We start from the raw sequence: 16,818 nt of genomic DNA, 5'->3' as shown, positions 1-16,818 counted from the left end.
CCGGTTTTTAAAACTCTGTGAAGAGAAACATCGAAAACGATGTTTCTCTTCTCCGTTTAGACCCTAAATTGTTTTTTTCTCACCTAGACCGCCACACACCGCGTCAAACTCGTACCTCTTCGTACTAATTTTTACTCGCAGCAAATTGGATGTCCCATTTGCGATGCCTTAGGTTCGAAATTTGACTTTAAAGCGCCGGACCTTCAAATTTTTGTGGGAACTTGTTTCAATTAAAACGCAGTTAAAATGAGGTCCAATTCGACAATTAATATTTTTTTCCAGATGATTCCTCCAATACCCTTGGGTTAACAAACTTCAGGTCGCTGTGACGTATCAGCCAGGGGCGTTTAAGTAAACAACTTCAGATAGCTGTTACGTGCCAGCCAGGGGCGTATCAAATAAATTTTATATATCTGATATTCAAAGGAAAAAAGTCATGCTACAGTTGTCTATTGAATCTATTAGTTAGACTATGTTCTTCTATTATCTTGGTCATATGTTCACGAAATAATTTAATTTAATTCACAATCATTTTCGATCTTAATTTACACTTGTATTTTAGATTTTACAAAAAATGTCCAAAGATTTCTTGGAATTCTTTTCTTTCAAATGCAAAGAAAGATTATTCATCAGATTTGGAGAACTTTTACCCTGTAAGAAAATTTAAAAAAACTTATGGACAGCTTTTTAACCATTTTTGAGTAATTTTTTTTTAAATTATTTTGTACATCACCTTGTGTACTTTTGTATTTGGAAAGTCACTCTACCTGAGTATGACAAACTTACAAGAAACAAATTTGAAGCATTTTTTGTTTTAGGTGAACCAACGAAATCCCTTAACGTATAAATATATAGTTATTATAAATACAAAATACCAACATGGCCCATAAGAACGAAAAATTTAACTTCAAGGCTACAGAAAAATCTAGGCTATACCTTGAGGATCAGCTCAGTGATTTCGAAAGATCTGACAATTATCCCATTGTACCATATAAAAAATCGGGAAGGACTCAGCTAAGTCCACCAGGTATGTATACTTTGTTTAGAGAATGTTGCTTATAGTACAGAGAAATAAGGTAAAAAGATACCCTGTTAGGGCATTTGACCCGGCTAGGTGTCTGAAAAGTTTTTTGAATTTTATGGACCTCGATAACCAAAACCTCTATGTTTCTTGTAATAACTTCGGTGGACTCTTTAAATTATTAACAATTTAAGGTCAAAAATGAACCATTTTGAGAATTTTCGTCTAATAGTAAGAAGTAAAGCATTTTGAACGGATTTGGAGGTACAGGTAATAATTATTTGTTAAAACACGTTTAAAACATTAAAATGGCGATTTTGGAGTATTATTTTAATATTAACATTTCAGAGTGATTTTTTTGCAATACCAAACTTTTTTTTGCAATAACGTAAGTAAAAAAAAATATACTTTCAATGCTTCTACATAAGCAAGAGAGAAAATTATTATATCAAAATAATTTTAAAAAAGTTAGAAAGAACCATTTCCAACATTGTAAAACTTGATTGCAAAAGCCTTACCTATTAAAAAAATGAATAACTTTTTCGCTATTGCCCGAAAAAAAAAATATTTTGTCATATTCGAAAGGCTGACATTTTTTCAGGAATAAAAAAGTTGTCCTGTGACAATTAGGTACGAAGTCACTTTTTTTAATTCATAGCTTGTTCGTTAATAACAATAATTAAGAAACCTAATTAGCGGCATTTGAAAGATCAAGGACTGAAGCCTTAATGTATAAAGCTTAAAAAAGATTTCCTTTGAACAGAGTCGTCTACAAAGCTTCAAATTGTGGAGCACAAATTCGTTCAACTTGTAGTAGTGGAGGGGGTACTTTAAAAAATCCCCGCTATAAACTGTATATCCGGTCCTTGTTGGTGGATTTTGACGTTTCTTTTTTAATTTGTATGTACTCTTTTCGTACAGTATTATACATATCTGATTTCAATGTTTTATTGTTAGATAAAGTGAACACGTCAAGTAACGGTCGAATTTATTACTTATATAATTTATTTTAAAATTATAATATTAATATATTCATTTTATTATTTTCGCCAGGCATCCCTAAATATGTCTTACCTTCTGACCAAATTGAACAAGTTCAAAGATCGTTGGCAGCGTATAAATCCAAAGAGGATATTATGAAAAATATCAACGAATTCCGAACAATTTTTGTATACGGTGAACCGGCTTCTGGCAAGTCTACACAAATTCCACAATTTATTATAGAGGAGGCGTCTTTTAGAAGAACACCCTGCAAGATAATAGTTATCCAACCTAATAAGATTTCTGCGCAAATTACAGCTGAAAGGGTAGCTTTCGAAAGAAACGAAGCTGTTGGGTTATCTATAGGATATCATATCGTGCTTGAGCAACTGTATGGTTGTCATACAAATGTGATCTATTGCACACCATCAGTCTTTCTTCGAAAATTGTGTGGTAATTTGAATGATTTAAATAATGTTACGCACATTATAATAGATGATATCCATGAATACGACTACTTATCAGATTTTATTTTAATTGCTGTAAAAAGATATTTGCAAGAATGGAATATTAAATTGATCATGCTTTCTGCCGATTACAACATCTGTAAACAGTTCGTGGAGAACTTCGAAAAATCGGAAGTCTGCACCCTCAAGCATCCAACTTTACCGGTAAATATAATGTATCTGGAAGATCTTTCGCAAACATCCAACCAACAACCAGGTGAGTACCTACTATATATATTTAAATTCGTATTACGCATTTGTATATATACGAGTATATATTATATATATATATATATATATATATATATATATATATATATATATATATATATATATATATATATATATGATGAATCAGAAGTATTTGTTGACAACGTAAGGAAGTAAACATTAAATATTGGGTTTGCAGCAATAAAAAAATGAAACGTGTACTCTTGTAAATTTTTTTTATTCCAAGCTTTCGGACCTTGGTTATGTCCTTCATCAGGGAGAAACTTAATGAGGTTGTATCATCAATTATGTTATGTAATGTTGATAAAATTTATCACAGTCTGTCATCTTTGTACAATATAAAAAACCTATTTCTACGTTTAAAATTCAAAAATTACTTTACATCCACAACACTTAATTATTCTAAACACATTCATGTCATTATTATTCTTAATTTTATTCTATCGCCATTAGTTTTTGTCAAAACTGCAACTCCAACTTCACTTCACTTCAAACTTGAGTTCCTCCTAACCTTCCCCTGGAGGGAATTTCTCTTAAGTTTTACTTAAATTTGGTTGTGATACCGTATCTAAAACCAATGGTTTTCCACTTGTGTTCGGATATATCTTGGTCAAACTGCTCTGCCCCAAGTACAATATTTGGCACCATATATATATATATATATATATATATATATATATATATATATATATATATATAAACAACACAGTTTATTAGGGCTGCAGTCAGTAGGTTTGGCCGGGATGTTATAGAAACACTCTTTTGACTTTTGGTCGAGCTTTCGGAATTCTTTTATTCCTTCTTCAAGACACTGTAATTAGAAGAAAGTGTAAATATTTACAACATATCTCAAATTGTCATTACAACTTACTAGTCGTTGAGATTATTTTTGCAAAGCTACGACACTCAACATTAAAAACACACATATAAAATATAACATTTAAAATTTTAAAATTTAGTTGGAAAGTTAAAATTTTGTTAGTAACATCTTTTCATGGTGTGTTTGACTGATCTATAGAGAACAGAAAAAAAACCAATGTTTTTTAATCGTAATGTTATATTTTTAATAAAAATTTTTAATCGTAAATGTTATATTTTATATGTGTGTTTTTAATGTTGAGTGTCGTAGCTTTGCAAAAACGGCCAAACCTACTGACTGCAGCCCTAATAAACTGTGTTGTTTGTTTATATCGACAGTCAATAATATCCAGTATTTCTTCTTCTATATATATATATATATATATATATATATATATATATATATCTATATTTAAACTTAGAGCTAAGATTAATACTATTATCAAAATTAATATTAAACTCACCAGTCTTCCGGGTTAAACCGCGTCAATATCCATTTTGCCGAGCTTTCGACATCCTCTCTGATGTCTTCTTCAGGGCTTCCGAGGTCTTAGTCTCCCGAGACCCCAGACACTACTACAGAACTAGAAGTGACTCACTAGTCACTTCTAGTTCACTCACTAGTTCACTACTATATATATATATATATATATATATATATATATATATATATATATATATATATATATATACGGGGGCTGGCGCGAACCTTTTTCAATTTCTATGGCTTCTCGGATAATTATTGGTTTATAGAAGCGGATGGGGCCTATGGTTCTGGAGTTTTCAAAATCAATTTTGTGAATTGTATAAAGATGGTGTTGACCTAGAGCTGAAATTGAGTCGGAACTGCGAACAGAAATGGAATGTTTATAAATCCTTTTGTAGATTCTACAATTTGTTTGTCCTTTATAGGATCGGGGGCAGCCTGCACAAGAAATTTGATGTCTGTGGATGCTCCTATTGATGTGATTTTCGCGGTAACCGTTTTGGATGAGGCTTGTTTTAAACTACAGAGCTCAGCGGGTCTACTTACATCATCAAGGCGTATTGATCTGGAGATAAGCGTAATAATGACTGAATTAATTTGTGAAGAGGGATGATGAGAGTTGGCATGCAAGTCAGTGGCGCACCGAGGACAATTTTGGGTTAATCCCCCCCAGGACACTATTACGACAATGTTACAAATTTTAAGGACTCAAAATGGAGGTAGCATAAAAAAATTTCGGTGCCCAACCAAACCTCCCCTCCCAGGAATATTCTAGGTGCTTCACTGATGCAAGTAACGATTGGTATGGGTGGGTTTTCGATAAACAGAGTGATGAAAACCTTGGGATTGGTTTTTCTTTATAATAAAGTCGAGAAATGGTACGGATGAATCAGTTTCCACTTCCATCGTGAACTGGATACTAGGATGTATACCATTCAGATGGGTTTGAAAAGACACCAAAGCATCCCTGCCATGGGGCCAAATGACGAATGTATCGTCAACATATCATAGCCAACATGTGAGTTTGAGCATTGATGTGGATAGTACCCGGATCTCGAAGTCTTCCATAAAGATATTGGCAATTACTGGAGTGGGGAGCCCATCGAGGCACCATTTATTTGTCTATAGAATTGATTTGAATTGGAAGATGAAATAAGTGCTGGACACAAAATGTTTAATGAGAGATAAGTGGTCTTGCTGGATACTGTATTTAGTTTTCAGAATATATGCATGCTGCAAAAGTGCTTCGAATTACAATATAAATGTCTGTTATTATAGGTGTGATCAAAAAAAGTTATTTACACAAATTATAGGCAACTTGATACTTCACAGTTAAAAATTATTTTTATATCGACAGTGTGTAAAATGAGAGAGAGAGAGAGAGAGAGAGAGAGAGAGAGAGATTGTGATTAATACTTTTTTATTACTCTTCGTTTTACTGAGGTTCATTCTCATATCTATTTCGACTTTCTATTTTCATCAACCATCGATTTTAATATATATTTTTGAATTAGTTACAGATATCATTGATAGAGTCAACTACGATCTGATTGTATCGTTATTAGAATACAAAGAAGGTACAATTCTTGTGTTTTTACCGACATGCGAGGACATAGAAATATGTAAAGATCGCATAGCCAACAGTTTGGATCCTAGCAGCTACACGCTCTTCACGATTCATAGCTCTATGGACGCTAAAGAATTCAAAGAGATGTATCAGTTCCACAATCGAAAAATCATTTTATGTTCCGAAATCAATTGTTATAATCATAAAGTTAACTGTGTTATAGATACAGGTAGAGCCAATAAGGTAAGTTACATTTTCTGGTTGTTGTCCTCTATGTATTGCGTGAAAGTTATGGCAAAGTTAAAATCAAACTATTTCACTATAGCTTCCCATTCATTATTTTCTTCTCGAATTTACGAAATGATTTTTAAAGAATTTTTATTTTATATTGTCTGGAATTTAGTATTTATCCTATAAATAATTGCCAAAAATTTATGTTGCAAGAAAACGAAATAATGGTAGTCAATACTTTTCTGCTAATAAATACAATAATGCTTTGTTTTGTAACATTTTCTTTTACTCGTATTTACGAAATTCCCATGAATTGCAAACTATAATAAAAACTCACTTGTCTGTTTTTATCCAGCAAGAATAAATGCCTTTCATTCTTATCTCCACAGATTATTTTTTAGAAAAATTACTTACTGTCTTGTTATTATAGACCCAATGGATAACACAATCTTGTGCCGTGTTGAGATCAAAATTAGTCAGCAGTAGCAGTGGATGTTGCTATCGCTTGTATACTAGACAAACATTTAAAACAATGGCCATTATCAGGAGGGAGCAAATTACATTTGATTGTCTACAAGTAAGTAATAGTAATAAATTTTTGGATAGTTTAAATTATTTAGATTTATCTGGTTAAACTATTCCTAACAAATTCGTCGTTCAAATTACGACTTATTTCTTGAGCGGTATTTAACAAACCTTTCCATTCCATGTTTGGATACAACTGCCCCATCTAACTGGAATTGTTAATATTTTTTTATAATAACTCCACATATTTAGGTTCTTTAAAATTGAAAAATTCTAATTTTTTTCTTATAAATGTTCTTTAATGATTTTGGTAATTTCAAAATTGTTTAAATATAATATAGAATTTATTCATCATGTAAAAATTTTCATTATTATCTTGTATTTATGTTTAATTACTTCATTTTGACTATAATGGATTAAAAAAACATATGGCACTGTGGGAGCGGCCGAGGAGTTCTTATCGTCAACGCACGGAGCGATGGGTTTGAATTTTATTTATTTATTATTTTTTTTTTATTAAAGTGAATAATACCTCTTATATATCGGTATAATATTTTGACGGGCTGGAAATCTAGCGTGACTCGAAAAATCGAGACGTGTATAGTAAATTGTCGTATACAGTCAGTCATTAAATTTATAAAATAATAAACTTTCTGCATATTAACCAAGTAAATATAAAGTATTATCTGATATATATATATTGATGGCATGCTATATACATTTATATGTACTATACGTCTCACGTCGTTTGAGGCCTTCTTTAGGTCAATAAAGCAAATATGTCTATTATTATCCATAGTGTCATGTGATATGTCGTATGTCGCTATATGTTCATTAATAACGAAGATGATGTGTAGTGCCCTTTTGGTAGTCACTTTTGTATTTTCTATCTGAATATATTCGTTATATCCTCCACTTTCATTTGCTATGTCGCATGTTAAGATTCGATCAGTTGTTTAGTTTGTACTCATCCAGATGTCTTCTTTAAGGCAATAAATCAAAATTTGTTTTTTAGTTAAACTATTTGTATCCATAGTGCCCTAAGACATCTCGTATATAACTATATGTTCATTAATAATGAAGACACTGTGTAGTGCACTTTTGGTAGTTTCTTTGTTTGTATTTTCTATATAAATATATTCGTTCTATCTTTCCCGTTCATTTAACGTATCATACGCTCCAATCGGATCAATAATAATGGAGATATGATGTAATGCCCTTTAGGCAATGCCGCAATGTTTAACATATTCGCTACCCTCTCTCCTTTCCAATGATGTATCACGATCCGACGAACTATCTACCCCCACAACAAAATGCTCAAAAAAGGAGCCGAATGAACCTTAGCATTTTCTTATGGGATTTTACATGGGAAATGAAGCAGAAATGGTATAGCAGCCTTTTTATAGGTATAGCTTTTACTTAATTTTATTAAATTTTATTTAATCGTTATTTAATTTTCCGTAATTCTGTTGAACTTAATTTAATTTTGTTTAATTCTATTTACCTTTATTTAATTTTATTTTATGTTGGTAACACGTTGACGATTGTTAAACGTCATTTTATTTTTATAGTAAGTGTCTGTTGTGATTTTAAAATATTTTTATGAAATAAAATTATTTAAAATGAAATAAAATTATATAAAATAAAATTAATTAAAAAACAATAATAAATAAATAAACAAAAGTTTATTTTAGAAATTTTATAGTCGTTTAGATATAGATAAGTTTTTACAAATAAAAAGTTTTCAATGAAAATTAATCAATGTACCCTTCCAATATTCATGACTATTTATAGATTATACTGATAATCAAAACGAAATAATTTTATATAATTATACAAAATTTAAAAAAAAAGTTATAAAAAATTGCTGACAGATGCTGCAAGAGCGGTGACTTTAGTTCAAGATGGTCGTAGCCAATATTATGCAGCTGAAATGTTGGGTGTTAGTCGATCTTCGGTTCAAAGAGCAGTTCGGCGTTTTAGCGACACCGGTAACTTCACAAGAAGATCGGGATCAGGTCGTAGAAGGGTAACATCCGAAAATGATGATCGATTTCTGGTCTCATCATGTTTGAGAAATCGGCATCTAACTTCAGTTGAACTGGCAAATCGTCTGAGCGAAGTGAGAAATGTGGATGTAAGCAGATGGACAGTTCGTCGACGACTTGTAGAAGGTAATTTATTATCCAGAAAGCCAGACCTATCTCCAATACTATCCATAGAACATCGCAGAGCTCGCTTTGCTTTTGCAAGAGAACATGAAAACTGGAGTGATGCAGATTGGAGCAATGTATTGTTCTCAGATGAGTCCAGATTTTGTATAAGGTCACCAGACGGCCGAGAAAGGGTTTGGAGAAGACACGTTGAGTGATTTTTTTAATGTAATATTGCGGAAAGAATAAGTTATCAGGGGGGCTCCGTTTGGGCTGGTATCAGTTCAGAAGCCCATACTGATTTAGTTATTGTAGATAGAGGTTCTATGACTGGTGCAAGATACATAACAAGTATTTTAGATCAACATGTGGTACCTTTTGCTCCTTTCATTGGACCTAATTTTATTTTTATGGACGACAACGCGCGTCCTCACCGTGCTAGAATCGTAAACCAATATATAGAGGAGGTGGGAATTGTCCGTATGAACTGGCCAGCTTGCAGTCCCGATCTCAATCCCATAGAACATCTATGGAATATGATGGGAAGACGACGAGTACCCCGTCCAAACAACTTGGCTAAACTTACAGCGGCTCTTCAAGAAATATGGGACCAGTTGGATCAATTTGATATCCAGAGGTTAATTACCTCAATGCCTAGACGTGTACAGGCTGTTATAAGGGCCCGAGGGGGAAACACTAGATATTGATTTGTTATCAATGTTTTTCTTAATTTCAGAAAGTTTTGAATATTCTTGTATTTTTGAGTTTTGGCGTATGTCTCTATAAATAAATGATGTTTTTGGATAATCTGTAAAAATTATTTTAATCTAACATATACTTTTACATATATACCTGATTTAAAACTAATATCTTCAAACGTTTTCTTTTTCAGCAAATAATACCCATGGATCGATTTTTTTGCACCTGAGTGTATTTACAAATGAAAAGTTTTCCATGAAAATTAATTAATATACCCTCCCATTATTTATTACTGTTTATAGAATATAATGATAATCAAAATGAAATAATTTTATATTATATTTAACAATTTTGAAAATTACTAAAATCATTAACATTTTTAAAGAAAAAATTATGATTTTTTAAATTTGAAAGAACTTAAATTTGTAGTGTTATTATAAAAAAATGTTAACAATTCAGTAATAAGCGGACATAAAATTTCTTTTACCTACATATAGTATAGTGAGGGACAAGATCTATGCGAAATTTTAAAAACCGACCTACTGGTAATCCGATATTGATACCTATTGTAACACCGACCGCCAGAGAGATCCAACATTCAAATAAAATTATCGGAGAAAGTGTTGAATTTCGAACTATTAATTTGTGTACTTAAATGTTTTTACCAATTGATCGAAATACTTATTATTTTTAAAGTAAACTACCTCATAATATACTATTTAGAAAAATTTACCTTCACCTTTTTTCAAAATTAAGACTGGTAAAATAAAATATTTTTTCAGTTACGAAAATAAAATTTTTCTTTTGGTGGATTTACAAGTTTTTTTTTATTAATATTTTATTTTGCCAGTCCTAAGTTTAGAAAAAAGATGAACGAAAGTATTTTTTAATAGTATATTGAGAGATTGTTTACTGCTAAAAACCATTGTTCCGATCAATTTGTAAAAACATTTAAACAAACTAATAATTCAAAATTCAACACTGCTCTGGTAATTTTATTTGAATGTTGGATAAAGGTTAGTACAACTCTGTAATGTCTCTCTATGGGTCTGTGTTACAATAGGTATTAATAGCGGATTATCAGCAGGTTGGTCTTTAAAATTTCGCATAGATATTGTCCCTCACTATAATAACAGGCTATAAGAAGTGATCACTTCTGTCGGCACTCCCCAAGTGCCACACTATTTTTTTATGTTATTTTATTTTTATTTTAATTTATTTTATTTCATTTTATTTTAATTTAGTTTATTTTATACAAATATTTTAAAATCAAAATGAGCCAAATCGATACATTTATTCTCGAGTTATAAAAACGTCATTTTATTTCTATAATAAGTGTACCTGTGCGTATATTATGTATATTACTGTATACCGCAAGGTTACTGCACACGTCTAGATTTTTCGAGTCATGCTAAATCTTATTTCGGGCCCGTGCAAAAATATTATACCGAGCGATAAGAAGTATTCACTTCAAAAATTACTTAATCTTACTTCCATCCAGTTGTGAAAGAAAATGGAGAGTGCCAGTATTCAATTCTAGAATGCAAGGCGAATTCTATTAAACTCATGGAAAGTTATATTAACTATTTGCCTTTTTTTAGGAACTGTGTCTACAAACTAAAATGTGGGCCCCTGATATCCCAAGGATACAAAAATTCCTCTCATCATTAATAACAGCACCATCAAGTTCCCTGATTGGTCAGGCGATAGAAAAACTACAACTTATGGGAGCTTTAGACGAAAAGGAAAACCTAACAATCCTCGGAACTCATCTGAGAGGACTCAGCATGGAACCCCGTATAGGAAAAATGATAATATCCTCGATAGTATTTAGATGCGCCGACCCTATTCTTACTATAGCAGCATTTTTGTCTCGGAAGTAAGTATCTACATCCACAAATTGTTAAATACATACTCTTTTGAGTTTTTTTATGGTATTAACAATAATGTATGATGTTTAGACAGGTATTTCGCTCAAGAATTCAGGTATCTATGATTTTTTCCATATTAACTCTATTTTTGAGAAAAAGTATTACTTTGAAAGTGTTATACGTCTTAAAAACTAAACATAATGCCTATATTTCCCGTCCTGTCAAAAATTACATTAAAACGAAATTTGCACCATTAATAGGAAACTTTATTAAATCAAGCGCAAATAAAATTAACTAAATCTTAAATTAATAAATTTATAATTCAAAACAGTTTACTCGTCAGCTATGGTTACTTAATTAAATGTTTAAAATGATATCCAGCAACGTCCATACAATTATAAAGTCGCTGTTTGAAATTACGAAGAACATTTTGGAGCATTTTAAGCGTTACTAGACTACATTCATGCACTGTTCGTCGTCTTTATTCTTCCAATGAAGCAGGAACAGTATTATAAATCTTGCTTTTTAAAAATAATCCTATGGGAAGAAGTACAGGGGATTTAAATCGGGAGATCTTGAGTGATATGCCGATTTGATGATAATTATAAGTAACTTCATCAACTCCCGTGAGTTGATGAAGTTACTTATGATTATCTCTAAGAAGTTGATAAAATTTTTCCGCTGTTCTCTTTGCACACTTTCCACTTTCAAAAAAAATGGAAATAATACTTTCACAAATTTTTTTTGCGTCATCAGGGTGCTGTAATAAGCAAAATTAGAAAAAATTACAGAATAAAAAAAATTATTTTGTATCTTACACTAATTGAGGTTAGTTGTCATGGTGTTAAGAAAATGGAATAAACAACTCATCCGGTTCCTACAAATAATAGCTAAAAATTGTTTGTTTTAAAAAACTTTTTGTCACACATATTGAAAAACTTTTACAGGCAAACATTTAAGTAAAATTATGTTATAAAATCATCACAGAAAATGTAGTCATTTTATAAAAATTCTAGGTTATACATATACTTAATCAGAAACAAAGCAATTGGTTGTGAATTCCTAATTATTAACTTAAAATGGCAGAACGTTGGATATTAGTCTTAAAATGGTAGCATATGTAAAGATGTACCTGACAGGCGCTGGATTTTCTGAAAAATAAGAGGCAAAATGACTTATTTTATGAAGTAGAAGAGATATTATATTATATCACATATATAAGGAAACTTATTGACGATGAATTGCCTTTATTAATAGATGTGTAGTTATCTAAAGTTAACAATAATGAGTTGGTATCTGTCTTTTTATTAATGGTTTCTTTCTCGTTAAAAATGAATGCCATCTCGAGAAACAATCTTTTTGAGTAATTACTCTCCATGGATAGGATAATGTCACTCTTGTGAAGAGCGAAACGACTGGAAACTTCTTGGGAGGTGTTACCTATATAAGAACCTTTACAGCCCAAACAACTAAGTATGTATACAACAAATCACTTTTATTTGAGTTTGATACTTTGTCTTGCAATGACTTATTCAAAGATCCCATAACTAGAGTGCTTTTATAAGCAATTTTTACATTTGGTAAGTATTGAGCAAAAATTCTGGTTAATTTGGGAGTGACATCCTTAATAAATGGAAGTGATACAAGAGATTTTAGGAATATTGGTAGTCAGTGAATGGGAGTCAGAACTAACTTTCGTAGCACCTGTATTTTGGAGAGGGGTCTCTTGTGTGTTAAGTATAACAAAGGATGTGTTGAAGATGATTTTCCTGAGTAAGGATTCGGGGTAAGAATTGTGTAGGAACAATTGTATAAAGTTATATTGACATTCTTCTTTCTAAAAACAGGGCCAGCCAGTTTACAAACTCTTGTGGTCATTTGTTTCACTAGATTAAGTTTCATGCTTAACTTGCGGTAAGAATGGTAGTTAAAGTATCTCCCAGAGTTACATTTTTTTTTCTATACCAATCAATTGTAATGATGTTATCCAGTTCTCTAGTGAACATTGTGCCAAGAAAAGGAACATATTATTTTTGATCCTCTTTTTTAAGATTAAATTGAATGTGGGGGTCATAGCTATTGAAAATGTCTAAGAGCTCAGTCTGTAAACCTAGTGGACAGGGCATAATAATGTCATCAATATACTTTTTAATAAATGGACCAACCTGGAGAACAATACCCAACAGATCGTCCATTACATATGTAGCCAGAATTGGGGAGATCCTATGCAGTATTACATGTTAATCTCGATTCCATGTTAAGTATGAGGCAAGTAGCAGCTATATCTGGAATGAACCGAACTAACATCCAAGCAATTTTGAAGAAGAACAAATTCCATCTATATATAAAATACTCTTGCAGGAACTTAATGGGGATAATTGTGACCGCCACGCTTTGTAAAGTTTTGAGAAATAATCAGTGAGCGAGAATCAACAATATTATGAAGATCATTTGATTGTTCAACAGTATGGTACTCCCCCGCATTATGATTTACTTGTTCGTCGACATCCAGACCATTTACCACGACATTGGATTGGGTAAGCGTCGAATGGCCTCCTCGGTCCCCAGATTTGTCTCTTTGTTTTTTTTTGTGGTGGCAACGAAAAAGTAAAATCTGTCATCCATATCTTTAAAAGATTTACGTCAACGAAGGGCTACGAATCACTCCGCAAATGCTTCGGATTGTGGAAGAACGTTTCGAACCAAACTATATCATTGTATGGATGGCTGAGGTCATCAGTTTCACCATTTGTTTAACTAAGAAATAAGTAACTAGCTAAAAATATTAATTTTAAAATTAATTTTTTTTTCTTCTAATAAATCAAATAAAGTAGTGGACTGGACCAAATTTAAAAATTTAAAGACTAATGTATAGGGAAGTTGCCAGCTTGGAATAATGAAATAACTAACAAAAGAAAACAAATTTTGGTTAGGTTTACCAAAAGTAAAAGCTGATCATAGCCCTCAAATGTCAAACGTGGAACAAAAAATTTCGGTTTAGCAGTGTTGGCATGTTGGCAAGAATGAGTAAATATTTGTTTCTTTGGAGATTAATTGCAGTTAATTATTAGAAATTTTTTGGCAATTACTCTTTGACATATTAGGGAATAGATTTGGCAATCGTCAAATCAGCAGTTGCCAGATTGCAACAGATGTTTGCAATTAATCTCGAGAGAGACAAATATTCACTCGTTATTGTTTCATATAAATTAAAAATTGCAAAATTCATAAAATAATATAATCGATATATACTTTTTAAAAGCTTTCTCTCTTTATATTTGAAGCATACAACATATGCATTTTAAAAACTTCCCAACACTGCCAAACAGAAATATTTTATTTCTTGGTCGACATTTGCGGCTATATTCAGCTTGTACTTTCGGTAAACTCCACCCAAATGTTGTTAAACATTCGGACACTTTAACTGTTACCTTATCACTACAAAACGAGAATTAAATATGAACCTATAAGGGATAATTTTTTTAACTGCACATAACATTACAACGCTACATTTTTGTCGCATTGTCTCGTCTATTTGATGACTGATGATAGTGATCTTGTAAACAATTTTTAATAATATTGAACTGTTTTTATTAATCTAATTTATTGTCTTTATTTATTATTAAAGGTTCTATTTATAACCCTTACAAATTTATTAAAGTCTTTATTACTAATTTATTTCACACTAATAATTATATAATTTATCTACATTTATTATAATACGTGCGTTACATTTTAAAAACTCGACGCGATGTTCAAAAACTAACTGTTCTGTTTACAACAAAATTCCTCTTTAAATATAAAATTCCGTTAGTTCCGGAATTGCCGTGATTCCCCATCGAAGAGCCCAGAAGGTCGCTTATATTGGTTTTATTCGGCCTGCTTCTGGAAATTTCAAATCGCGGGTGACTCATCAGAATTCAGATAGACGGGTCCTTCAACTGAGCGCCGAAATAACTAGAATAGAAAAGATATTAGTACTAAATATGTTTACAGTTTTGAATCATATGATGCGTCATTATCTATCGTAACAATATAAATGTTTCTAGATATTTGCTGCAATGGTATTCCCATGAAGTAGAGTTTATAAAAGAAAACCGAAAGAGATTGGTAGAAGGTTACATGAGCTCTCACCTATTTTATGTGGAGATTTTCAGAAAATGGCAGGTAAGATCCAGAATGAATGTTGAGACTATTAAATAGATAAGCTACTTAAAACTATAATTGAAATATGTGCCATATTTAATATATCTGCTGTTTTGTAATCTTACAATCCTCTTGTGTGGTCTCTGGAAGGCGTCCGTCAATTTACGGTTGAATTTAGGGAGTATTTCAACGTTAATAACTATCGCAACTAGATTTTTTCTTCAATTCAATTTCAAAAATACTCTTTTTCAGCATATATCCACTCAAAGAACCCATTTATAAGTCAATTTCTTTCATATCTAAGAAAATATCTTTATCGGTAAGTTTTATTAGAGACTCTATTTTTATTAGGGTTTTATGGATCTCATTTTTTTATAGGACACAATTTTGCCGAGTAATTCTTGGGGAGCACTGCTATCTTGATCCCCATTAGAGCAGTTTTATTACTTCCACCACCACAATCTTTTGGGGATGAATTTGCAGCTTTTTTCATTTTATAATTTTCCCGTCGGAAGTACATGTGGTAGAAGCTGTTCACTTAGCAGCTTATTTTGCATCAGACCTTATTAGTACCAGCAAGCTTTTCATCCCCTTCTTTGAATTCCTTACAAGTATTGTTTAAATTTAAATATGGTTGTATAAATTAATCAATACATTTGTCCTCCCTGTATTCCTACGATCCCTATAAGTACCGCCATCGGGCTCGTGGAATGCGTCCCTTTAAGAGAGAAGAGCACGAGTCGTTGAAAAGAAAAGACGCAACCTGGCACGTGAACCCATGCACGCATATTGAATTGATTTCGTTCGTTGTTTGGTAGTGCAAACCCTGGTAATTAGACCCAGCGGTAAGTTTTAACCTAGTTTTACCTAAACCTATAAATTGTCTTTGATTGTTTATTGCAACCATTTAAATTTTAATAATTATTTGCACATATGAGGAAAAGTCCATTTTTCTCGCCAGAGTTATCGAAGGAATAGTTCTGTTAATTAAGTACTATTAATTTGTAATAGTACATTTGTTTGTTAATACCCCACATTGGCCTATCTAGCCGGATTTGAACTCATTTATTGAAAAAATATTTTTTGTTATATTTAAATTTGAATGGTTGGTTTCGTCTCGTCGTATTTTTTATCGTTTTGAGGGTTCTTATCTTAAGTTTGCGTCTCTTGTCGTGGCTCGAGAATAATTTATGACCTTTTTGTAAAATCGACCATATGGGACTTTTTAGAAGGGAATTATCGTCGTTTTAATAAAGTATCAAATTACAAATCGGTAATTTCGGGTTTTAGACCACATTTTTGTACATTTTCGTTTGTATAAATATTATTGGAACTTGTTAAAAATTTAAAATGGAAAAACTTGAAGAAAAGAATAGGAAGCTCAAATTTTTAAGAAAAACTGCTTTAAATGATATTCAGTTAATTTTCGATTTAGGTTTTAAGGCCCTTTCAGACGTTTCTATTCGCCCTTTATTTAAAATTAGACTGGAAGAATTAGATTCGATTCGCGAAGAGTTCTTAAAACATCACACTAATATTATT

The 16,818-nt window shown here is 31.6% G+C and overlaps 1 protein-coding gene across 3 annotated transcripts in view; it reads left to right on the top strand.

The window, feature by feature from the left end:
* The window catches only part of LOC140448807 (3'-5' RNA helicase YTHDC2-like), a 59,917-nt gene that overhangs the window by 4,685 nt on the left and 38,414 nt on the right, over nt 1-16,818 (top strand). For 2 of the 3 annotated variants that reach the window (XM_072541930.1, XM_072541927.1), the window contains 6 exons: nt 819-1,027; nt 2,075-2,725; nt 5,599-5,894; nt 6,313-6,459; nt 10,861-11,138; nt 15,180-15,297. In XM_072541930.1, coding sequence (XP_072398031.1) covers nt 880-1,027; nt 2,075-2,725; nt 5,599-5,894; nt 6,313-6,459; nt 10,861-11,138; nt 15,180-15,297 — 1,638 coding nt within the window. In that variant the 5' untranslated portion in view covers nt 819-879. The remainder of the gene's footprint in view (nt 1-818; nt 1,028-2,074; nt 2,726-5,598; nt 5,895-6,312; nt 6,460-10,860; nt 11,139-15,179; nt 15,298-16,818) is intronic. The other variant, XM_072541932.1, reaches the window with a different exon arrangement.

This window comes from Diabrotica undecimpunctata, chromosome 1 (genome assembly GCF_040954645.1).
Source record: "Diabrotica undecimpunctata isolate CICGRU chromosome 1, icDiaUnde3, whole genome shotgun sequence".
NCBI classification, from domain to species: Eukaryota; Metazoa; Arthropoda; class Insecta; order Coleoptera; family Chrysomelidae; genus Diabrotica; species Diabrotica undecimpunctata.
Note: the sequence above shows the minus strand (reverse complement) of the source record. Positions and strands in the feature narration are given on the sequence as shown.